General features: G+C 46.5%; 1 protein-coding gene and 1 long non-coding RNA gene across 5 annotated transcripts in view; one reads left to right on the top strand and one right to left on the bottom strand.

Moving 5' to 3' along the window:
- Window positions 1–11,599: 11,599 nt before the first annotated feature.
- RASGRF1 (Ras protein specific guanine nucleotide releasing factor 1) overlaps window positions 11,600–25,208 on the bottom strand; it is a 112,556-nt gene continuing 98,947 nt past the window's right edge. The window contains exons 24-28 of one of the 4 annotated variants that reach the window (XR_006522625.2): window positions 23,124–23,203; window positions 21,389–21,657; window positions 16,764–16,881; window positions 15,679–15,747; window positions 11,600–12,912 (exon numbers count right to left, since the gene is read on the bottom strand). Coding sequence is in view for 3 of the 4 variants with exons in the window: in XM_014856406.3 (XP_014711892.1) it covers window positions 12,820–12,912; window positions 15,679–15,747; window positions 16,764–16,881; window positions 23,124–23,203 (360 nt within the window). In the remaining variant the exon portion in view is untranslated. Of the gene's footprint in view, window positions 12,913–15,678; window positions 15,748–16,763; window positions 16,882–21,388; window positions 21,658–22,616; window positions 23,081–23,123; window positions 23,204–25,208 lie in introns of those variants that run through there. The other 3 variants (XM_014856406.3, XM_070497402.1, XM_044763721.2) reach the window with 3 other exon arrangements.
- LOC139042006 (uncharacterized) lies at window positions 15,114–20,407 on the top strand. The gene is made up of 3 exons (XR_011498179.1): window positions 15,114–15,248; window positions 15,400–15,466; window positions 20,291–20,407. It is a non-coding gene; the product is annotated as an uncharacterized lncRNA (long non-coding RNA).

Here is a 25,208-nt window from a genome sequence, read left to right as displayed (position 1 = left end):
GCTGTGGCTGGAAAATGAACTATAGGGAGGATATGTGTCTAAGAGAGCCTCAGTGGTTGAGGTGGCAAGATTACACAAGTCCAGTCAAGGCATGCTGGTGGCTTGGCTAAAGGGGTTTTCAAATGGGGTTTGTGAGGCCGAAACTGTTGTTATAGTAATATTAAGACATGATTTGCCTTTTTCACTCTTCTTCTCTCATGACTATACAGTAGACTTTTCCAAAGACTACACGACATGTGATAGCACAGCAGATTGGATGCAGAAGCAGGTATGGGAATCCAACTGCTTCTATTAAGCCAGACAGTAAAGAGATTTGCACTGGACAGCCACAGGCAAAAGAATGAAAGTAGACCATTACCTTACACCATGCACAAAAATCAACTCAAAATGGATTAAAGCGTTGAATGTAAGACCTGAAACCGTGAAATTTCTAGAAGAAAACATAGGCAGTATGCTCTTCGACATCCGTCTTAGCAGCATGTTTTCAAGTACCATGTCTGACGGGGAAAAGGAAGCGATAGAAAAAATAAACAAATGGGACTACATCAAACTAAAAAGCTTCTGTACAGCAAGAGAAACCATCAACAAAACAAAAAGACAGCCTAACAATTGCGAGACGATATTTGCAAAGCATATATCTGATAAAGGGTCAATATCCAAAATATATAAAGAACTCACACGTCTCAACAACAAAAAACCTAACAACCCAATTCAAAAATGGGCAAAAGATCTGAACAGACATTTCTCCAAAGAAGATATACAGATGGCCAACAGGCACATGAAAAGATGTTCAACATCACTAATTATTAGGGAAATGCAAATCAAAACTACAAAGAGATAGCACCTTACATCTGTCAGAATGGCTGTAATTAACAAGACAGGAAATAACAAGTGATGGAGAGGATGTGGAGAGAAGGGAACCCTCATCCACTGCTGGTGGGAGTGCAAACTGGTGCAGCTACTAGGGAAAACAGTATGGAGATTCCTCAAAAAATTAAGAATAGAACTACCATATGATCCAGCTATTCCACTGCTGGGTATCTATCCAAAGAACAAAAGAACACGAATGCGTAAAGATATATGCACTCCTATGTTCATGGCAGCATTAAGAAAGGTTCCCTTGTCTTCACATCCTCTCCAATACTTGTTACTTTTGGTCTTGGCAATTATAACCATTCTGACAGGTGTAAGGTGATACCTCATTGTAGTTTTGCTTTGCATTTCCCCAGTAATTAGTGATGTTGAACATCTTTTCATGTGTCTGTTGACCATCTGTATGTCTTCTTTGGAGAAATGTTTGTTCATATCCTCTGCTCATTTTTTGATCAGGTGTTTGTCTTTTTGTTGTTGAGTTGTATGAGTCCTTTCTATATTTTGGAAATTAATCCCTTGTCAGATATATGATTTGCAAATATTTTCTTCCACTTGGTGGGTTGTCTTTTCATTTTGCTAATAGTTTCCTTTGCCTTGTGGAAGCTCTTTAGTCTGATGTAGACCCATTTATTTATTTTTTTCTATTGTTTCCCATGCCTGAGTAGACATGGTATTTGAAAAGATCCTGCTGGGGTCCGGCTCTGTGGCCGAGTGGTTAAGTTTGCACGCTCTGCTGCGGCAGCCTAGGGTTTGGATCCTGGGCGCAGACATGGCACCGCTCGTCAGGCCACGCTGAGGTGGCATCCCACGTACCACAACTAGAAGGACCCACAACTAAGATATACAACCGTGTACGTGGGGGGGGGGTGGTTTGGGGAGATAAAGTGGAAAAAAAAAGATTGGCAGCAGTTGTTAGCTTGGGGGCCAATCTTTAAAAAAAAAATCCTGGTAAGACCAATGTCAAAGAGTGTACTGCCTATATTTTTTTCTAGGAATTTTATGGTTTCAGGTCTTACATTCAAGTCTTTAATCCATTTTGAGTTAATTTTTGTGTATGGTGTAAGATAATGGTCTACTTTCATTCTTTTGCATGTAGCTGTCCAGTTTTCCCAACTGCACATTTCCCATTTATTGAAGAGACTTTCCTTTCTCCATTGTATGTTCTTGGCTCCTTTGTCAAAGATTAGCTGTCCATAGATGTGTGGGTTTATTTCTGGGCTTTCAAATCTGTTCCACTGATCTGCGTGTCTGTTTCTGTGCCAGTACCATGCTGTTTTAATTACTATAACTTTGTAGTATACTTTGAAATCAGGGATTATGATGTCTCCAGTTTTGTTCTTTTTTCTCAGGATTGCTTTGGCTATTTGGGTTCTTTTGTTGTTCCATATAAATTTTAGGATTCTTTGTTCTATTTCTGTGAAGAATGTCATTGGGATTCTGATTGGGATTGCATTGAATCTGTAGATTGCTTTTAGGTAATATGGACATTTAACTATGTTTATTCTCCCAATCCATGAACATCTTTCCATTTCTTTATGTCATCCTCAATTTCTTTCAATAATGTCTTATAGTTTTCATTGTATAGGTCTTTCATCTCCCTAAATTTATTCCTAGATATTTTATTCTTTTTCTTGCTATTGTAAATGGGATTGTATTCTTGAGTTCTCTTTCTGCTAGTTTGTTATTAGTGTACAAAAATGCAACTAATTTTTGTAAGTTGATTTTGTACCTGCAATTTTGCTGTAATTGATTATTTCTCTTAGTTTTCTGGGATTCTTTAGGACTTTTTATATATAAGACCATGTCATCCACAAACAGTGCGAGTTTCACTTTTTCCTTTCCAATTTGGATACTTCTTATTTCTTTTTCTTGCCTAATTGCTCTGGCCACAACACCATGTTGAATAGGAATGGTGAGAGTGGACACATTTGTCTTGTTCCTGTTCTCAGACGGATGGCTTTCAGTTTTTCACTGTTGAGTATGATGTTGGCTGTGGGTTTGTCACATATGGCTTTTATTATGTTGAGGTACTTTGCTTCTATACCCATTTTACTGAGAGGTTTTTTTTTTTTTATCATAAATGGATGTTGGAACCTGTCAAATGCTTTCTCTGCATCTATTGAGATGATCAGGTGGTTTTTATTCCTCATTTTGTTAATGTGACGTATCACATTGATTGATTTGTGGATGTTGAACTATCCCTGCATCCCTGGTTTAAATCCTACTTGATCATGACGTATGATCCTTTTAATGTATTGCTGTATTTGGTTTGCCAATCTTTTGTTGAGGAGTTTTGCATCTATGTTTATGAGTGATATTGGCCTGTAATTTTCATTCTTTGTGTTGTCCTTGTCTGGTTTTGGGATCAAGGTGATGTTGGCCTCATCGAATGAGTTAGGAAGCACTCTGTCTTCTTCAATTTTTTGGAATAGTATGAGAAGGATATGTATTACATCTTTGAATGTTTGGTAGAATTCTCCAGAGAAACCAAATGGTCCTGGACTTTTGTTTTTTGGGAGGTTTTTGATTACTGTTTCAACCTCTTTACTTGTGATTGGTCTATTCAGATTCTCTATTCTTCTTGATTCAGTTTTGGGAGGTTGTATGAGTCTAAGAATTTATTCAATTCTTCTAGGTTATCCCATTTGTTTGCATATAGTTTTTCATAATATTTTCTTATAATCCTTTGTATTTCTGTGGTATCTGCTGTAATTTCTCCTCTTTCATTTCTAAGTTGATTTGTTTGAGCTCTCTCTATTTTTTTTTAGTGAGTCTGGCTAAGAGTTTGTCAACTTTGTTTATCTGCTCAAAGAACTGGCTCTTCCTTTCAATGATCCTTTCTACTGTTTTTTTTTTGGTCTCTATTTCATTTATTTCTGCTCTAATTTTTATTATTTCCCTCCTTCTGCTGACTTTGGGCTTTGTTTTTTCTTCTTTTTCTAATTCTGTTAGGTGTAGTGTAAGATTATTTATTTGAGATTTTCCTTGTTTGTTGAGGTGGGCCTGTATTGTGATGAATTTCCCTCTTAGAACTGATTTTGCTGCATCCCATATGACTTGGTATGCTGTATTTTCACTTTGATTTGTCTCGAGATATTTTTTGACTTCTCCTTTGATTTCTTCATTGATCCAATGGTTGTTCAGTAGCATACTGTTTAGTTTGCACATATTTGTGACTTTCCCAGCAATTTTTCATGTAGTTGATTTCTAGTTTCATGGCACTCTGGTCAGAAAAGATGCTTATATGATTTCAATCTTCTTAAATTTATTGAGGCTTGCGTTGTTTCCCAACATCTAGTCTATCTTTGAGAATGTTCCATGTACACTTGAGAAGAATATGTATTCTGCTGTTTTTGGATGGAATGTTCCATATACATCTGTTAAGTCCATCTTGTCTAGTTTTGCATTTAAGTCCACTGTTTCCTTGTTGACTTTCTGTCTGGATGATCTATCCATTGATATAAGTAGGGTCTTGAGGGCCTCTAGTATTATTGTATTGCTGTTAATTTCTCCCTTTAGGTCTGTTAATAGTGGCTTTATATACTTTGGTGTTCTTGTGTTAGGTGTACATATTTTCATAAGTGTTATGTCCTCTTGGTGGAATGTCCCTTTTATCATTATATACTGCCCCTCTTTGTCTCTCATTCCCTTTTTTTTATCTTGAAGTCTGTTCTGTCAGATATAAGTATGGCAACACTTACTTTCTTTTGCTTGCCATTTGCTTGGAATATCGTCTTCCATCCTTTCATTCTGAGCCAATGTTTGTTTTTAGAGCTGAGATATGTTTTCTGGAGGCAGCATATTTTTGGGTCTTGTTTTTCAATCCATCCAGCCACTCTGTGTCTTTTGAGGGGAGAATTCAATCCATTTACATTTAGAGTGATTATTGATACGTGAGGGCTTAATACTGCCATTTTATCTCTAGTTTTCTAATTGTTCTCTATTTCCCTTATTTCTCTTCCCTTGTATTTCTGACTGCCATTTTAGTTTGGTGGTTTTCTCAGTTTTCTTTTTATTTACGATTTGTGTCTCTGCTCTGATTTTTTTGTTTAGTGGTTACCATGAGGTTTGTATAAAAGATCTCATAGATGAGATAGTCCATTTTCTGATAGCCTCTTATCTCCATTAGTCTAAGAAGGTTCCATCCCTTTCTCTTCCCTGTCTAAGTTATTATTATTATTATTATTTTGAGGGAGTTTAGCTCTGAGCTAACTACTGCCAATCCTCTTCTTTTTGCTGAGGAAGACTGGCCCTGAACTAACATCCATGCCCATCTTCCTCCAGTTTATACGTGGGACGCCTACCACAGCCTGGCTTTTGCCAAGTGGTGCCATGTCTGCACCCAGGATCTGAACTGGCTAACCCTGGGCAGCCGAGAAGCGGAATGTGTGCACTTAACCACTGCATCACCAGGCCAGCCCCTCTAAGTTATTATTGTCACAAATTATTCTGTGTTGTGTTGTGAGTTTCTGATTAAAATGAAGTGTTTATAGTTATCTTTGATGCTTTCCTTCCCCTTATCTTTTATGTTATAATTGTTTGATGACCTGTTCTTATAGAGAGCTGCAATTTTCTGATTTTGCCTATTTATCTCCTTGCTCAAGGCTTTGTAAACCTTGCCTTTTTGTTTCAGGTATGAGAGCATCCTTGATCATTTCTTGTAAGGGAGGTCTAGTGGCAATGAACTCCCTCAGCTGTCATTTATCAGAGAAAGCTTTTATTTCTCAATTGTATCTGAAGGATATTTTTGCTAGATAGAGTATTCTTGGCTGAAAGTTTTTGTCTTTCAGTATTTTGAATATATCATTCCACTCTCTCCTAGCCTGTATGGTTTCTGCTGAGAAATTCTCTGAAAGCCTGATAGAGGTTCTTTTGTAGATTATTCTCTTCTGCCTTGCTGCCCTTAACACTTTTTCTTTGTCATTGACTTTTGCCAGTTTTACTATTATATGCCTTGGAGAAGGTCTTTTAGCATTGATGTAATTAGGAGTTCTATTGGCTTCATATACTTGTAAGTCCACTTCTTTCTCCAGGTTTGGGAAATTCTCAATTATTATTTCTTTGAACACGTTCTCTGCTCCTTTGTCCCTCTCTTCTCCCTCTGGAATACCTATAATCCCTATGTTGCATTTCCTAATTGAGTCAGATATTTCTCAAAGGATTTCTTCATTTTTTTAAAGTCTTAGTTCTCTCTGCTCTTCCACCTGAAGCATTCCTATACTCTAAATTACTAATTCTGTCCTCCATAATGTCAGCCCTGTTTTTTAAGGTTTCTACATTGTTTGCTATCTCATTCATTGTGTTCTTCATCTCCAGAATTTCTGTTTGTTTTTTTGTTTTTTTAGAGTTTCAATTTCTTTTGTGGAGAATTCCTTCTGCTGATTAATTTTATTTCTGATTTCATTAAACTGTTTTTCTGGATTTTCTTGTAACTTGTTGAGTTTCTTTATGACAAGTATTTTGAATTCTCTATCATTTAGATTGTAAATTTTTATGACTTCAGGTTTGGTTTCTGGAGACTTGTTGTTTTTCTTCTGCTCTGGAGTGTTAATGTAGTTCTTCATGATGTTTGATGAAGTGATCCTTTGCAGGTGCATAGTGGTGGTATCAGGTCACAGGTTCTACCTGCCACCACTGAGGGGGCAGGAGCTGTGTTTTCTCAACCTGCCAAGTCTCCTGGAAGTTGTGCTGATAGGGCTCATCTGTGTTTGCCCACTGGCCACAGACACTTGGTGGGTCACACACACATGTGCAGGCACTCTGGTGCAGAAGTACTGCCTTGGTGGTGTGCTAGGCAGGAGAGGAGGAGCACTTTCTTTTGAGTGTGTGGGCCTTCTCTGTGCTCATGGGTGTTTGCCTGGGCTGCTGCACTTTGTGGGGGCACCCATGCGGTGGCTGAGCTGTGCCACTTGGGGTGAAGCCTTCCTGCATACTGGGCTGCAACTCCAAAAGTGAAAGCGTTCATGCCCAGGCCTGCCTGCTCCCTGTGCCCCCTTCTCCCACCGCCTTCTCTTCTAGTTGTGAGCCAGCAGTTGCATGAAGACCCGTGAGCTAGATCACTGCTGCTGGGGAGCGGGAGGGGATCTGCTCACCTTCTTACACTACCTCCCAGGGATCCAGTACCCCCACTTCAGATATATGGTGGCATGGATCTCTCAGACGTCCTATTGTACTTTGTAGGGAATCCTCTGTCAGTTAATGAAAGTCCATTTGGTTGTAACTTAGTTGGAAGAGACTAAGAGAACTCTGCCATGATGCTAATGTCTAACTCAGAATTTCTTTCCTTTCTAAGGTTGAATAATATTCCATTGTATGTATATACCACTTGTTGTTTATCTATTCATCCATTCACAGTCACTTGGATCACTTACATCTTTTGGTTATTGTGAATAATGCTGCTATGAATATAGATGTACAAATACTTCTTCAAGACCCTGTTTTCAGTTCTTTGGGGCATATACCCAGAAGTGGAATTGCTGTTGTTATTGTTACTTTTAAATGAACTAATAAATAATTATTCAAAATTTTCCCAAAGTTTTAGTTTCAAAGGCAATAATCAGTGAGACAATTATATTGGCTGATATAACCCACTTATGTGGGTTTTTTTGGAGGGAGGTCCTCAATAATTTTTAAGAGTGCAGAGGGGTTCCATAAGCCAAAAAGTTTGAGAACAGCTGGTCCAGAGTGGTGGCAGAGGCAGTGAAGAGCTGTTGTCTGGCTGGAAAGATAATTAGGAGGTTAACATTGACTGGACCTGGTGGCCTGGGAGTCAGGGGTGACTTCTGGGTTTCTGGCTGGAACAACTGGATGAGGGTCCTGAGGAGGCCCAAGTATAGTGGGGAAGTTGATGAGGTCAGTTTGGTCCAGTTGAGTTAGAGGTGGCAGTAGGGCAGCCAGTGGGGATGCCTTCTAGGTGGTTGGCTATAAGGGTCTGGAGCCTGGAGGGAGGTATGGGATAAAGTTAGGAATGTGAGAGTTCTTTGTTTCATGGGTTTCCTCTCTCCAACTAGGTCAGAGCTCTAGGAAGTTAGGAATAGGATGGGATGCTTGTTACCCCAAGGTATTTTCACGTGGGAGCTTGATAAATGCTTGGAGGGTGGGTGGGTCTGGGTGGCACCTTCATACTTCCTTGATGACAACAACCTGCCCCTTCAGGCACTCCTGCTCCTGCAGCCCACAAGGTCCCACACAGGGCCACTGTGGGAAAGAGACTGGGCGAGAGCAAGAAGCTGGTGTCAGGGCAGCCAAATGCCGACAGGCAACATCATTTGCCATTGTGAAACCTGCTTACACCAAAGGACACTAGTGGACCAGGGGAAATCTTTTTCTCATGTCCTGACCTTAAAAAGCTCCTTCATGGAGTTGGGGTGGGAGACAGCCTCAAAAACAAACCAACCAAACGCAAACAAGCAGAGAGGCTAACCAAGCTCCCCACCTCTCTGTGTGAACTAGCCTGTAATCTGGAGCAAGTCTCTTTCCTTTTCTTGAACCGGAGCCCTTGGATACTTCCCTTCCAAAAGGGGTGTGAAACCAGTGCCAAGCCACCACTCAGTACTGGAGCCTGAGGCCAGAGGAAAAATCAGTAATACCGATCCTGTCTTTATTGAAAATTTTGATATTTTGTTCATCATGGATTTTATATTAATTTTGATGTTTTAGAAATATTGTGTAAGAATGTTATCTTTATCACTGAGTTTTTTGGCAGCCCTTTAAATTTTACACCTGAGGTGGGTGTATCTCTTGCCTCACCTAGGCCGGCCCTGAAAAAGCCTCAGAGAATTGCCCAGTGCCTCACACCAATCCAGAGTACAGCGCCTACGCTCAGGTGAGTGGTGACTGTACAGCTTCTTTCACAAAGGTGTCTTGGTTTTGCATCATCCAAGATTCCAGTCAGATGCCCCAGCCTCAGGCAGCCTTTACACCACCCTGCTTGAATGTGCTCATGGTACTTACCACCGTGCCCTGGGTATTTTAAAACATGGTCCACTAACGCCACCCACTAGAACGTAAGCCTTGTGAAGGCAGGGAGCTTGACTGCATTGTGCATTACTGAGTCTGCAGGGCCTAAAATAACCTGCAACACAGTAAGCGCTCTATAAGCATTTCCTGAAGGAACAACAGCTAATGGTTATCAAGCACTTGCCATGTGCTAATCACCTCATGTGCAGCAGCTCATTGAATCCTCACAGCAACCTTGCAAGGCAGGTATTATTACTGTCCCCATTTTACAGATGGGGAAACTGAGGCATAGAGATGTTATGTGACTGGCCTAAGATCATATGGCTGGTAAGTGGTGAAGCTGGGATTTGAACCTGGGCACTATGGACCTTTTAAACTAGATAATTCTTCCTGGTGGGAGGCTGTCCTGTGCATCATGGGATGGTTAGCAGCTTCTTTGATCTCTACCTACTTGATGCCAGTAGCACCCCTCCCGCAACTGTGACAACCAAAAATGTCTCTGGATGTCCTGTGGGGGCAAAATTGCCCCTGTTGATAACCATTACTCCACAGTATCGTTTTTTGGGTCAGGCAGATTGGCCCTGAGCTAACATCTGCTGCCAATCCTCCTCTATTTTGTATGTGGGACGCTGCCGCTGCCTGCCCAGTGACATCTGTTTAAACGGCCGCGGTATCCTAACCCTGCAAAGGTAGCATAATCACGGGTTATGCATGGCATGGGTTGATGAGCCGTGTGTAGGTCTGCGCCCGGGATCCGAACCTGCAAACCCTGGGCCTCCGAAGCAGAAAGCATGATTTTAACCACTGTGCCACTGGGCCAGCCCCACTCTAGAGTCTTTAATGGCTACCCCATGCTGCCTTCCTCTCAGGAATAGATCAAGAAATACATTGAGTTCCCATCTGGTGCCTCCATCATCTCACGGTCAGCTCATGGTGGAGAAATGGCACAGAGGTCCTCATCCTGAGGCCAGAAGGCCAAGGACACTCAGGTGTGCTTTTGGCCTTTCCTTCCCAGGACCTAAGAGGAATGGGACAGAGGAGGAAGCAGCAAGCCTGGCAGGCTAGGCACCCAGAGCCCCAGCATGGCTTTTGGTGCCAGAAGGAGTAACAACTGATGTCTTTGCTTAATTAAACACCCTTTCCCATACTACCTCATTTGTCACCTCAAAACACAGCCTTTCTCCCCTGCCATTAACTGTTCATCCTTTGCTAGCACTTTATGTGTATTAGTTCATTTAATTCTACTCTATGATGAGATATTATTTTCATCCCCCTTTTTCAGATGAAGAAACTGAGGCTCAGAGAGATTAAGTGACTTGGCTGGGCTCACTCAATAGGTTAGTGGTGAAGCTGGTAGTCAAAACCAGGCCTTCTCTCCGTAGAGCCCTCCTCCTCTCCACTCTGTTTCCACTCTCAGGTCACAGCAGAAGTTGGGGTGGGATGAAAAACACTTGGAGGAAACTGAAAAGCAGTTATGGGGCCAGCTGGCTGCAGGTCCCAGGGAAGGCACTCTCGGGAAGTTCCAGAAGTGGGTCTCACCTTACAGAGGGCCTCATGCCTCTGATGGAGGCAGTGTTCTGGGCCCCCTTCATGGGTGACTGTGAGGAGGCATCTGAGGTGGACCCCACCTGCCTTCTCTGGGGTCAGTGCTCAGACCCTTCCTCCTCGGTGCGTTTCTGCTCGACTTCCTCTCTTATCCCTGGAGGCTTTGGGTGGTGGCCATGTCTGCAGCCACATAGGACCTCCTCCGCCTTGCCTGACCCTGCCCTTGGGACTACCCTCACCTTTGGGAACCCTTTTCTCTGCCCTTCCTGTGGCTTCATTTCCTCTGTCCTTCCTCCATCTCTTTGCCCAACAACTTGCATGCTTACACTAGCTATTCTCTGAACAAGCGCATCCTTGCCTGCTTCTAGGCTTCTGCTGCTCTTCTGCCTGGCATGCCCTTCCCACACTTTTCTGCCTGGCAAATCATTCTTACTTATCCCACAGCCTCCGCACATCTCTGTGGAGCTTTTTCCAATCTCCCCCACCACATTGCCCTTTCTTCCTTGGTGTCCCCAAGGCACGTTCTGCACCATGCTGTGACAGTGTGGCTCAAATGGTCTGTCTCTCTAGTAACTTATCGATGGTTGCAAATTCTTTGCTCCTCTTCCTGTTGAAGGAGGAGCTTGAGTCTCTTCCCTTTGGGACTGGTCTGGCCTTGAGGCCGTGTGGGTTTGATGTTCTGGGAATTCTGAGGCTAGGTCATCAGAAGCCTTGCAGCTTCTGCCTGAGTCTTTTGGAAGGCCACTCTTAGGATTCAGGTGACATACTGTGAGAAGCCCAAGCCACATGGACAGGCCATGTGTGGATGCTCCAGTCAATAGCCCCAGTTTAGCCCCGAGCCAACGTCGACTTCTCACCATGTGAGAGCACCATCCTGGACATCCGGTCCAGTGGCGCCTTCAGATGACTCCAGCCTCCGCTGCTGTGTGATTGCAACCTCACAAGAAACCCCAGGCAAGAACCACCAGCTGGGCCCAGGCAACTCATAGAACTGTGAAAGATAATAATAATTGTTTGAAGCCCTTAAGTTTTGGAGTGACTTGTTCCAGGTGCAATAGATAACTCAAAAGATCTCCCTCATCAGACTGTGAGTCCCCCAAAAGCAGGGATTGTGTCCCTGTCACTCTGGATCTCTAGTCACAGCCCAGGGCTTGATAAGGACCAAGTGCTCATCAAATGTCCCTTGAGTGAATGAATGAATGAAACCCATCACATCCCACTGTTCACCCTGAGATAGAATAGATTTATTAGCAAGAGGTAATCAGGAAACATATATTTTTACAAAAATGGAAATTTTTTTTTCCAAACAAGCTGTAAGTTGAAATATTTTAGGACTTGAAATAGAATTCTCATACCACTAGGTATTGCTTACAGCAAAAGTTGTCTGTTTGTCGTAGTGGAGCATGCCTGCCACTTCAGAGTGAGCCTGTGTTTTCTATTCTGTACAATGTAAAAAATAGATGGTACTATTCACAGAATAAGCACTACAGTCCTATATTCCTGCTAGAAGGCATTTAGACAGGACTACAGTATATGCAATAAAAACACTTGGTGATTGGTTTCTTATTTCTACCGTGTGGTACTATTTTCACAAGGCATACAGACTTAGAGGAGCATCTCAATGTAAGCTCGTCGTGACCGTTAGGAAGCTAAAGGAGGAAAAGTGACATTTTTTATGTTCCCAACTTGCAGTGAACGCTGGGCGGCGGTCAGCAGACTTCGACACGACGTTGCGTTGTGATTCGGTTCTCCTCAGGAAGTTCCAGGGCCTCGTCCACTTTTATTGAGATGGCTATTCATGCTATCTGGTGTTATTCCTAGAGCAAGGAGCGATGTAGTGCCTGAACGAGATGGTGGTGCTGGTGTCACGGGGCATGGTTCTCAGCGGAGAGGACTCCCTTCCATCCAGGTGACTGGGAGATGGGGAGTTTTAAGACCTGCTATTTTGGCTGAAAAAGCTGCTTTGGAAATTGGCATCATCATCAGCGGGAAGCCTTGTTGATGACTGGGCTTCAGGGTATGGTCCCCCTCCCTCCCCACCCAGTTATAACAACTACATGGAACATGCTGGGAGGCTGCTGGGGTGGCCAACTCGACCCAGGGCCCTGGGCTGGGGAAGGACAGAAGCGGCACTGGGGCCTAAGAGTCGTGTATGCACAGGTTCTATTTTCCCTTCCGAGGAGAGTGAGGGGCTAGGAAGGACAGACTAAGATTCAGTTGTTTGAAAGAAACAGGCACGGCAGGAGACGAGGGGTGGGATGGGGGGTGAAGGCGTAAATGGTGCGGAAATTCATATTCCGTCTCTACAGGAGTCTAAGAGCAAGAGCAGATTTGAATTCTTGGAGAAGCACATCCTAAAGAGGAAAATCCAAAGAAACCAACGAATATGTACAATATCATACATGTGTCCATGGGGCGGCTGGGTCTGGGCTGGGTACAGGTTTAGGTGGGGAGTTTTGGTTCTATTCGGAGAGAAGACTCGTAGAGGCTTTCTTCGTCCATTACAAAAGATTGGTCCAGTAAATACTGGGTTACCTGAGCAAAAAAAAAGAGAAAAAGGATAGCAGGGTTATGGACTCCCGTAATACTATGATTGTGGACACTGGGCATCTCCTGGGAACCAGGCTGGCACATGAGGCAAAAATGCATTAATCACTGTTAGTCTTGATATTATTTGTTTTACTACTATTATTTAATATTGTCTTAATAGTAATATTAAATTACACATGATCAAAATTACTCTTGGTTGTTGTTTCTTTTATTGAACACAAGATGAAGCATTTTGGGCTCATATTTACCATACATATCTAAAATGTCAATTGTAAAGTCTAGGTGGTGGGCATATGGACGTTCACAATTCTTTCAACATTTCTGTATTTTGGGAAAAATACATTTAACATTAGGACTACATAGCACTGACAGATATTCACTCCAAGAGAGGAAAGTGGAAACTGAGGCTGTGTGATCAGTTTTCTCCTTCACGTGGGTTTTTGCCCCCTTTTCTCACCTCATGTGGCTCACACCAGGGTGAAATCTTGGAGTGGAATCAGGAGGACTCACCGGAGTGGATCACATTCTTCTTCTTCCTCCTCCTCCTCCCCGCCCCTACTTCACTCCTGCTCCCAAGTGTTTTGCTGAATTCCTGCACGTCACACATGCAACAAGAGAGCAGGGCCCAGGCCCCACAGGCGCCTCCAGCTTCAGAAAGAGTCTTTCCAAGGCTCATTTACTTGTCAGTTGTTCAGAACTGAAGGTTCATTTTTTTCCCCCCACAGAAAACCAGAGTGGAAGGACGAAAAAAATTATATTTCTTATAACATATTTGAGAATCTTCTGATAGCTGCTTGAGAAAACTCCAGTCTTTGTTGTTTGCATGTTGTCTAATTGACTTTCTGATACTGTGAGGGATGGAACCAACTGTCTAGTATGCCGATTGTTAGTCACAGATGAAATGATTACGATGTCTGAGCAACGGTTCACACCCAGCACCTCTAGGAAGCTGACTTCGGATACCACAGTCTAGACGAACCCATACCCACTGATGAAGATGTGGTGATTTTACCATCATGTGCAAGAGACTAGTCTTTTATTCCTAGCTAGTAGCTTCATGTGAACAGCCTTTTCTACAGGGTGTAAATTTCTCCCTCCCAAACCCTCTGGGAATCAGCAGACTGATTGGTTGGTTTTCTCCATAATGAGCACGCTCAAGATCAATTGCCCTAAGAAATTTCACTTTAGTGGGAGACTGGCAGCAAACGCCACCACTACAAAGCTGTTAATGAAAGTACTCCAAAGAGCCGTAGCATTTATTTACATTGCACATTGGAGCTTGAGGGAAAGTTCAAGGAGAGGAGGCCCAAGGCCTAATACCGTGCCTGGCACATAGTACTTGCTCAGTGAATGTTTGTTGAGTGAGAGAATGAATGGAGAGCAAGGAAAAAGTGGCCTAATTGGTTACCCCACTGATTTGTCTTTTCTAACGTGACGATTAGACATAAAACAGATAATGAGTTCACAGAGCGCTGCAGAAGACAGATAGTCTCTGACAGGGCAAATCTAGTCCAAAGGAAAGTAGAAGGGAAACGGAATAACAGCTTGATTTTTTGCTGTGCTTTCAGGGTGTGTCGGGAGCTGGATACTTTTGTGAACTGCAAGATAGAAGATTAAGATGCTGGCTGGGAAGTGAATAGATCTCTTTCTGGGCAGAGAGGAAGGGCTGCAGGATTGGGAGCTGAAGAGTCTGGATCGGCAAATCTCAGCTATTTTGTCTATAAAATGGGGTCAATGGCACAGGGTTTGAAGAGTGAAATGAGACTAACCTGCCAACCACTCTCCCTATAGCCCTGCTATCTTTTAAAAATGGAAACGAATCCAGTTCTATAAGCTCCTTTCAGGGTTTCCATCATCCTTAGGACAAGGTCCCAGATCTTCCTAGGAACCCACAGTCTCATCTGGTTCAGGCCTGTCTGATGCGGCTCTCTGTGGCCACTCGGATGCTCTGCACTTCTCAGATGGACCCTTCCCACCTCCTGCAAGCCTGTCCCTCTGCAGGAAGGACATGCCCTACCTGCCCAGGACAACTCCTCCAGGGGTCTTTTCCCCAGATGAACCTCCCTGGCCCCTGCCAGGCACAGTCTAGGACTCCCACTGTCATGGCACTCTCCATTTCCTGGATGTACAAGTGTCTTTTTCAAGCCTTGTCTGTAGCAGCAAAAGACTGAAATCACCTAAATGTCCATCAATACAGACGACTGGCTGAATAAATGGATTTCTCTGCAGCCGTAAGGAAGAATGAGGATGCTTCTGCCTCAATAGGAAATGATCTCAGAGATGTCATTAAGGAAAACAAGAATGATGCTGAGCAACGTATGGTATGCTACATGACAGTATAAAACCTTTCATTGTGTTTGCATATACATGAACAATGGGTGACACGGTTGCCCTTGGGAGGGGAACTTGGTGGCTGGGGGACTTTTTGCCATGTGCCCTTTATATCTGGTGAGTGTTTTACCTTCCAAACAGGTGTTATAAATGCTGCCTCTCTTGCCTTCGGGGAGATCACACAAGACCATCAAGCATCCTATGGCAGGTAAAAATCAGACGGGAGCCTCAGGATTAGCAGCAGCCCAGCGTGGAGGAAGGACAACTCCCCGCGCAGCTCAGGGCGCGGGGAAGAGGGCGCTCCCTGAGAGAGCAGGGCCTCTGGTGCTGGCTGGGCGGGGCAGGGCTGCGGAATGCAGGGAGGGAAAGTGGTTGAGTGTGGCAAAAGCAGAAGTGGCTGTGAAAAATGCTCCAGCTTACCTTTGCTTGGTGTTCTATTTTGTAGGCAGTTTGTTGAAACTGGCGAATCTCTCGGATAATATGGGATATCTGTGGGAAGGAAGGAGTTTTAGACAACAGTTTGCTGTCTTGGTGCCACCTCCCACTTTTCAGGACAGAGGGGCAGCAACAGCCAAGTCTGAAGTCAGTCACTTATTTCCCATATACCTTGCCTCCTGGGAAGCCCCACTGGGGCATCATGGTTTTCTTTAAACCAGCAATCTGCTTCCAAGGGCGATGCTTGTCAAGAATCTATAGGTTAATTATGCTATGTGATTGAGAGAAAAAAATACATCCAACATCCTAAAACAGCACGTCACAACTTCAGCAAAAGTTAAAGGTGTCCGCCACTCTGTAAGTGCCCACTATGTGCAAGGCACCCCGCACAGGGCTCCTGTCTTGTCATCAGGACAGTGCTTCCAGCTAGTGTTTGACAGAGAAACCCTTCCTATTATCAGAATCTTAGGTGGAAGCCCCTTGTGCAAAACTGCTAAAAGCAGTAGCTCTCTGGCTGGAGTGAGAAGGGAAAAGAGATGGTTAAAAATCAGGCCCCTTCTTGGAGGGGACCCTCATCTCCCCTCCCAGGTCCTAGATTTCTCTGGGAAATTTGAAACCTCCTCGCTTGGGAGGTGCTGCATAAGTGATTTTGCTTTGGCCACATAAAGCAAGTATTCATATCAACAAAGATGGATGGGCTGCGAAGAAAGGTGCTGGCTTTGGAGTCAGACAGACCTGGCCTCTAGACCCGGCTCTGTCCTTTACTTGTGGGATGACCTTGGGCTGGTCATGGATCCCTCCAAGCCTCAGCCTACTCTTCTGTAAGGTGGAGAACACTAAGAGAACTCACCCATCAGACTGTGGGCATTAAAGGAGAAACGCAGGTATGGCTGGCTCAGGGTCTGTCAACTGCTGACTGCTCATTAATAGGAGCCATGGTTCTTATAGGAGAAATTGGATTCAGGTGTCCCTATCGAGCAGGCTGGGCTTAGTGGGCAGAGCTTAAGTGGTCCCAGGGCTTGGGCCTGGGTTTTGATGACCCCTACCCGGCCTTGCTGTGGGAAACGCACCATTCTCATCTTGGAGAAGTTGACCAGGCCGTCCTCCGTGTAATTGGGTGTCCCCTCTTCAATGAAGGCCAGGTCGGTGAGGTACATCCCCAGGTAAGGGACACAGGGTGGGTCACAACTTCAAAGCAAACGGCATTAACAAAATTTTTCACTTAAAAACACAAGCTTCTACCAAGAACAGAACACCCCACATGCATCTTTTGCTTTGCTGGAGGCAAAGGGATTTCTATTCATCAAGAATAATAGTAGCTCTCTGGCCTAGGATTGCCATCTAAGTCTGAGGGTCAGTCCTCGGGGGTGGTGGGGGTGACGTGGTGCTGACTGGCGCTTGGGCCTTCTCAATTAGTCGTCCCCTCCCTCCCTGAGCCAGAAGGCCCTTCTCTACCTCTCTGCTCTCCATCCCTTCGGAGTCCTTGGGCTCTGCCACCAACCCCTCCCAGCCCACCTTTCCTCTCTGTCTCTCCACGGAAACTCTCTATCCAAATCATGTTCCAGAATCACCTCCTGGACGGCTTTGCAGCTCCCATCCCCATCCTGCCAGTCACCACTAGCCACCCTGTCTGGCCCTCTTGTCTCTTTCTGCTCCTGAGACCTCTCCTCTGCCTCGACTTCTTGTCCCACCGGGATCTCCTGCCCCCCTGAGTACTGGGCTGCCAGAACAGCAACACTTTGCCCTCTGAGATCACGTTCCCAGAAGCAGCTTCTGGGCAGGGGGCTGGGTGACAGCTTCTGTGGTTGGTGACTCTTGGGGGACGGCATTTTTGGGAGAGGGGAGCTAGGAGTGATGGGCCACGCTTCTCTGATTTGTGGTTCTGAAGCAGGGGCTCCTGTTACTGCTCCGTTGAGGCTTGTCCTGGCACCCCTGGGTCGGGTGCTAGGTAAGGGGCTGGCTCTGTGATGGGTCCAGTGGCCACTATATTCTGGCAGAGCTCCATAGAGCTCCCTCAGGCGACTCCTCACACAGTGCTCTGCAGCCTCCTCTCAGCTCAGCACACAGAAGTAAGTGGACTCGCTGCACACATTGCAGGTGACCCTCATTTCTAGCCCACCTCACCTTTGTCTCCTTGTGACCACTTGGCAATCCTGCCACTCTGGAGGAAGGTGAGGCAAGGCGGATGGTAGATCAAGAACAGAAACCCGGCCCCTGCCCCTCGCCTGTTTGCCTTGTGGCCCTGGGCCAGTTCTTTCCCTCTCTGGTCCTCAGGTTCCTCTTGTACAATAGAACTGATTATAGCTGAGATCATTTTAGGTGGCCTGAGAGTTGATTCGAGGTGAGGCACAGACACAATATTAAATATCATTGACTCACAGGGCAGGAAACACTTGACTGTCACTTTTCCCCCTGGTGCTCAAGGAGAGGGCTCGTTTGGTGGCAGTATGGCTTTGGGACTTCCTAACACTTGCCGCTCTCCTCCCACTCTTTTTTCTTTTTAAACAAATAGCAACAGGTCTCAGGATTAGAGTGTTGGCAAACATCAGGATCCGGCCAGAATTTAATAACACTGTTCCGTCTTTGCTATATTTATTTGTCATGACAACTTTGTATTTATGGCAAGTATGCTGGTTTCCTGCTTAGTGTCATGATATAGAGTTTTCCTTTTTATTTAAATTTATTTTGGGGGAAAATGATTTAATTTAAAGGAGACTATGAAGTAAACACAAACACAGCTGGCACATGGGCTTGGCAAAGTTGTGAAGGAGGCGGAGTTTGGGAAACAGAAGACAGGAGGGATGTTTTTTGAACTGTAGGTCTTCACTCTTTCATGGGTGTTACAATCAATTTAGTGAGTGTTGACTGTATTTAAAAGAGAAGTAGAATAGAACAGAAAATATCTGAGTTCATTGCATGGACTAAAGGTATATGTTGTTCTGTGAAATTTTTCTTCCTGTTATGCATATATGAATTTTTAGACAGGGTCACACTGTCAAATATAATTTTTTTATGGTATGTTGTAGAATAAACAAAGCAAGACTCATACTGGCCACTGGCAGACCTCTCTGGGTCCTTCCGGCCTATATGGTCTGATTGTTGCGTGCCTGGCTTTTCTGAAGCACAGGCTCGTGGATCTGATGGAGAAATAGTTCAAAGATCTGAGAAGTAACTCTGGAGCTGGAAGGTATGGCAGTTTGCTGACCGGCAGCCTCTGAGAGGGGCTCCCCCCAGCCCTGCTGTCTCTGCTCATGATGGGAACTAGGAACCTGGGGAGCTGGCAGGACCTCTTATCTCAGAGAGAGGGAGGAGGGGAGGCCAGGTGGCTGTGAATGACCAAAGGACATAAAGTATTTCTGAAGGCCTCACTGCGTCTCTGACTACCCCGACCAGTGAGAAAAATCAGGGGGGTCCTCTGGTCACTAAGGGGGAATTCTCTGAGGTATTTGAGGTTTGTCTCTGAGGTTCGTGATCCAGTTGTGGAAAGGCAATGGACGTGCAATTTAGTCACTTCCAGTGGCACCACCAGCCCCAGTACCAAACTCCGTCCCTACTTACCCTTCACAGTGAGGGGCCTTGCAGGAGGGGCCTAGGGAACAGCATACTTAATCACTTCAACCACATACACACACACACACACACACACACACGCACGCAGACACGCACAACCAACCAACCAAAATCCAGAGCCATGTTGTTAAATGTATGGGGTTGCCAGAGTGGCCAGCATGGGGGGTGGACAGTAGGGGGCAGGTGTGGGGTAGAGAGTGAAGGCAGAGGGTCCCAAAAGGGCACCAGTGCACAAGGACTGACCCATGCTGGGCATCTGAACGGAAAAGGAAGCCCGCTGAGGGCTTCGTGTACGCAAACCGCCCACCCAGCTCTGGACTTTCCCTGTGGGCCTTGTGGCCCCACTCAGGGGGGATCCAGCCTTGCCCCGCATTAGGGCCTAGCCAACAAAGCTGATAACTGAGGGGCTTCCTCTTTTGGCAGACTTCTCACATGTCTTTAGCTGACATTTCAGGGTGTGGAGAGGCAGGCGTCCCACCCTTCATTCTGCTTCTGGTTTTCTGGGTGGTGCCTGCATGTGGCACACCAATGCCTGGTGACACGTGGCATCCAGGCCTTGCCTGTGGTTATTTGGGCCCCCCACACTTGATGTTTCTAACATGAAAATCCTCGTGATGTCAAGCGGGATAATAAAGATTACATGGTACCAGCGAATGAAAGTAAGATGTAGCTGTCCCACTAGCTCTCCACCAAACCCCAGGAACCAGGGCCAGTGACAAGCAGGTGCTCCCTCTCCACGTCCCCTCCCTCCTCTGCCCCAGTTGTGGGACCGACCACTCTCTCTCACACGTCTCTGCGGGCTCTGGTCAGGGATCTCCTCTCCTTCTCATGGGGGCATGGGAGGCACGTGGGCTGTGTGGGCTGGAACCCCTGCAGTCAGGGTCCAAGGTTCTGGCACGTGGTGTGAGAAAATGAGGTACTCAGATTTCGGGAAAAAAAATAGTGATGGGGTGGGAGTGGGGGTAGGGCTCAGAGTCCATTCTTGCTTTTGGTCACATGGACATTAACTGCTCTGTTGTCTCATTAGCAGGAGACTAGGCTTTGCTGTGTGGCCACAGGCAGAAAATAAAGATGGAAACAGGTATCTGGAACCCCTGAAACTCTGGAACTCCAGAACTTCAGCCTTTGGACTCATCGTATCCACAGAGATGGATGGATTTCACCCATTTGGAGGGTGTCTGGCAATGTCCTGGTGGCTGACTCGCTCCTCCATAGCTCTTCCCATCCTTCATTTAGGGAGCAAAGGGGAAAGGCTTTTATTGCAGCAGCCTCCAACAAGCCCTGTCCCCGCGTTCCTCTAAATTGAGGCCTTCTTGTTCACACTAAAGACAAAAGGTGCAGATATGCAAATGTGTGCTGGGTTGAGATTAGACAGGGCAGGCAAAACCCGAGTGAACCGTTAAAGAGCTGGTGACCAGACTGGACTGCTAACTTGAGTTCTCAAGCAACTTTTGTTGCATGGAGCTGTGGGAAGGTTCTGATCACTGGGAGGCTGAGACGGGGGACAGTCTCATGGCCTCACACGGGTGTGGGTTTGGGGAATGACAAGGAGAGATAAGGTCATGCTTGGGGTGCCAGGACAGGGGTCTGAATGGGGGCACCTATGGCAAGGGTTGGAGGTGGGTTAGGGGATATTTAAGGGAGTGACTGGGGGAGAGAGGTAGGATTCAGGGGTGCAGTCTTGGCTGGTAAAGGTAAGAAGGCGATTCACTGGCCCAGGTGCTGGCAGAAGACTGAATGTTTTAAAGACAGGCTAGAAGGAGGCATGGGGCTGAGCGGGATGAGGACCCACACGGTGAGGCCCATCATGGGCTCCTTGTCTGGGCAGGTCACCAGCTGTGCCCCAGACAGCCATGTCACTCCCTCTGACCACTGTCCCCTGCCTGGTGTGACAGACTCCCCGTGTTCACAGAACACTGCTGTACGTGAAAACCTTAGTGCTGCAGGAGAAAGGGTGCAGAAAGCTTTGCCCAAGTTTCCTCAGTCTCTCCTTCCTCTGCATGGCTTGGCCTACGTCTCTTTAAGGCAAGAACCCAGTTTGCATAAAGGTCTTAGCTCCCAGAATGCCCGAAGGCCACCTCCGCCCTTGTGGCAGGGAGCAGAGGCATCAGGGAGAGGCACTTACACAGGCCCACGGGAAACCTGAAAGAGGGAAGACAGTCAGGAGGGGGACTCAGACAGAATGGGGGACCACGGAGGCAGTGGAGGCGGTGGTGGCGGCGGCGGTGGACGAGGAAGCCATGTGAAGGAGGCAGATGGAGCGGCGCCCGGGGGCAGACGGACAAGTTGGTGAATGCACGGGGGGCAGCTCCCCACAAGCACAGTCCACAGGGGCTCCAGGGAGCCCAGGCGGAAGAGAGACGGCCGGACAGCACAGATGGGTGGAACATCTGTCTGAGGACACAAACAAAGTGGAGATGGTCAAGGCGATGGCACACGGAGCTGGCTGGGGACAGACCGAGTACGGCAGGGAGAAAACGACAAGGGCAGACCAGGCCGGCGTGGGGTGGTGTGCGGTGTGTCAGAGCCGCTGTCCAGGGCTAGAGGCACTGACTGGTCCCATCCCCCGGTTCTGGGGGGTAGTGAACTCTGGTGGGCCCTGAATCGGTAGTGATCCTGTGATCCCTTGAGGAAGGGAAGAGAGGCATTCCTGGGCTTTATAGGGAGCCAGGACCCAGGGGTCTCCCAGGGTCTCTCCAAGGTCCAGTGAGTAGCCACTTAGGGAGGGAGAGAAAGGGTGAGGGCCAGCCCAACGGGGCACGTGTTTAGGTGCCCATGGGGAACATGGCGGAGACTGTCAATGAAAGGAGGGCAGAGACTAGTGTAGAAACCCCAAGTGCACACCTAATGAGAGCGAGCTCACATTTCATGTGACTGTGTGGCCGAAGTGTGTACGAATAAGCTGAGTCACTGCTGCCCTGGGAGAGCTGGCCTGGACATTCCCAGGAGGCAGCCTCAGCCAAACCACAGATCACTGGCCTTGGAGGCTAGCCTGGGTCAAGGCCTAGCTCTGTCACCATGACCACATGTCCTTGGGCCAGCCACTAGCTCCTCAGTTTCCTTGTGTGGAAAAACAGGATGGGGAATCTATCTTATAGTGGTGGTTCTCAATGGGGGCAATTTTGTCTCCCAGGGGATATCTGGCAAGGTCTGGAGCCATTTTTGGTTGTCATAGCTCGGGGGTGGGAGGCACTGGCATCTTGTGGGTAGAGGCCAGGGATGCTGTTAAACATCCTACAATACACAAGACAGCCCCACAACGAAGAATTATCCTGGTCTAACTACAAGAGGGCCGGGTTGAGAAGCCTCACCTCACAGGCAATGTCGATGGGGCTACACACACTGTGGTAGCAAAGCCGCAAGCTTTGCAGACTGTAAGGGGCAATTGTTGGTACAACTGCATTTCCTTGATTCCAAGATACCATTGTCTATAAAATGCACTCTTGTTTTGATGACTAATTATCAAGTAAAAAAAGGAAACATAATCATGTTAAATAAACATATTGACTTTAAGACATATCCTGATGTCAGAAATAGTAAAATGTAAAAAAAAAGCTGACGTTTTGGAATCAAAGAATCTGGCACCACTATTATTCTCATCACAGCTACTATGCTTCTTGGGACTCCAGTGATCTTCTTGTGCCACTCCCGGGAAACGCCCCAAACCCTGGAATCTCTTTGGTAGAGGATGGAGATCAAAGCTGACCCACCCTGGGGGTCTGTGACATCCTAGGGTCTTGCGGGTAGACAGACGGACAGACAGACAGACCTCCTGCTCCAGCCAGAGGTGGCACGTGAATGCCTCCGAAATGTGGTTCTACAATTTCAAAAATAACAGTGATAAAACAACATACACTTACTTTTTCAGAGCTTCTCTCAGATTCTTAAATCTGCCCTCTGATGACACAAGCTTTTGGAGCTTATCAATCAAAGCTTTTGTCTAGGAGGAATCAGAAGCATTTACTAGCACACCGTGCACATCAAGGCCCAAGGCTCTGGCCCACACTCCACAGGCCGCCCTCCAGAGCTCCCGAGCCGCCTTTGCTTGGCCTTGTGATGGGGCAGGATTCGGGCCTTCCTGGGTCTGGCAGCCTGGCCCCTGAGCTCCTGAGGAGGCAGACACAGCCCTTGCTTTGTGGCCCGTGCTCATACACACATCTTTCAGAAACAAAGAAGCGAGGCCTGCAGGGCCTGAGTGTCAACTTCCACCCCCAGAAACACTGTGCCATCCTGAGACCTGATGGTATAGAAGATTGGTGGGTAACTCCCAGGAGTCGACACCTAGAGCAGGGAATGGCCCATGTTTCATTATCATGGTCTTTCTCATGAAATGTCCCTAAAGCATGTGACCGTCTTTTCACATCTTCACTTTTATATATTAGGAACACCACCCAAACTTAAGAATCAAGAAAAAAGATGGTAAATGAACTGATCATCAAGAATAAAAGGGCTTGATGGAGAAGAGTAAATGCCATGGCTAAGGGTCCCCTCTGCCAAATGACCAAGCCAGGCCCTGCCCACACATTAGGCTGGAGCAGTTTCGGTAGCTGGAGTCTGTCTAAAGAGACCAGGTGTGTGCCACTGCGAGCCTGACTTCGGGCTCCTCTCCCTGCATGGCCTGGGGGAAACTTGTTTGCCTCTGCAATCTTCAGCTCCTTCCTTGATGACACCGTGAGACAGATTAGGGACCTCCTTTCCAGCTCCAGTCCTCAAAATCCAGATGCAGCCAAGAAACCAACCATGCTGGAGACCAGCTGTGCTAACCAGCCCAGGGGGAACGCTGGCCACAGAGGCCAAGCACACCCCTAATTTTTGAGACCATTTTTATTTGAGAAATCCGCCCACAGGAAATGACAATCTAAGTTTTCATTCTGATGGAAGACGAGATCAATGTGGGCTCTTCAAGGGGAAAGACTAGCAGAGCACACTGTTCAGTGTGGTCCTGTATCAGTGAAGAAAAGCAGCATTATTTGGACTGACCCTGTTCAAAGCAGAAATGTATTCTGGATCTGGTGAAAGAGACACTCGCCAGGACAGCACAGGCCACACCGAGTCAAGGGCTTCACTCGAGCTGACTGCTCTCAGAGTCCTGGCAAAGCCTAGATGCTCAGGTGCACCTCGGCCCCAGGCTTTCTGCTGCCCTCCTGCCCTGAATGTCTTTCCAGAGCTGCACCTCTGCTTCCTCTTCTTTCCCATTCACCTGTGGATGGATGACCTCACATGGTGTGAGGCCAGATGTGGGGACTGAGTGTCCAGAGACCTGGGATCTCACTGGGCTCTGTCACAACCTTCAGTGTGTCCATGGGCAAGTCACCACCCCTCTCACCTTCCTGGGCCTCAGCTTTCACATCTGGAAAATGGGAGGGCAGGTCCGGGTGTTCCCTAAGGGCAATATCCTAGATATTCTAGAATTGTAGGTGACACAAACACTAAATCAGGAGGCCCCGGTGGCTACATAGCTCTGGGTGAAATATCGCTATGCTTAGAGGCCATGAAAATGTACAGAGGATATTCTGATGTGTGGGTTTTTTGTATACACCTGGGACTAATTTGTGGCTCCAAGCTGGGCCGACTTTGATTCCTTCTACATCCCTGTGCTTACTGTCTAGGAAGGAGCTTGTGGCCTGGGAGGATTTTCCCAGTTGCTGCTTAGAAAGTGTGTTCCAACTTGACGCAGCTAAAGTATCTTCTAGCTGGGCCAGGAGCTGCCATCCTTTGATGCTCACTGGGATACCAGGCCCCCAGGATCTTGGGCATCTCTGCTGGAATGTGAACACCAGTGGGCAGAAATATGGGGCCATTTGGAATATGTCATTGAAACCAGAGACCAAGCAAGGAGCCTGCCTTGGAAATAGTGTTAGGAAGAAAGATGACTATATGGCTTCCCAAATACCATCCCTTCCTGTTCACAAACAGAAGATTTCTGGATGGCCAAGCCTGCTCCC

Source organism: Equus asinus, chromosome 2 (assembly GCF_041296235.1).
Source record: "Equus asinus isolate D_3611 breed Donkey chromosome 2, EquAss-T2T_v2, whole genome shotgun sequence".
NCBI classification, from domain to species: Eukaryota; Metazoa; Chordata; class Mammalia; order Perissodactyla; family Equidae; genus Equus; species Equus asinus.
This window is presented reverse-complemented; position numbering and strand designations above follow the sequence as displayed.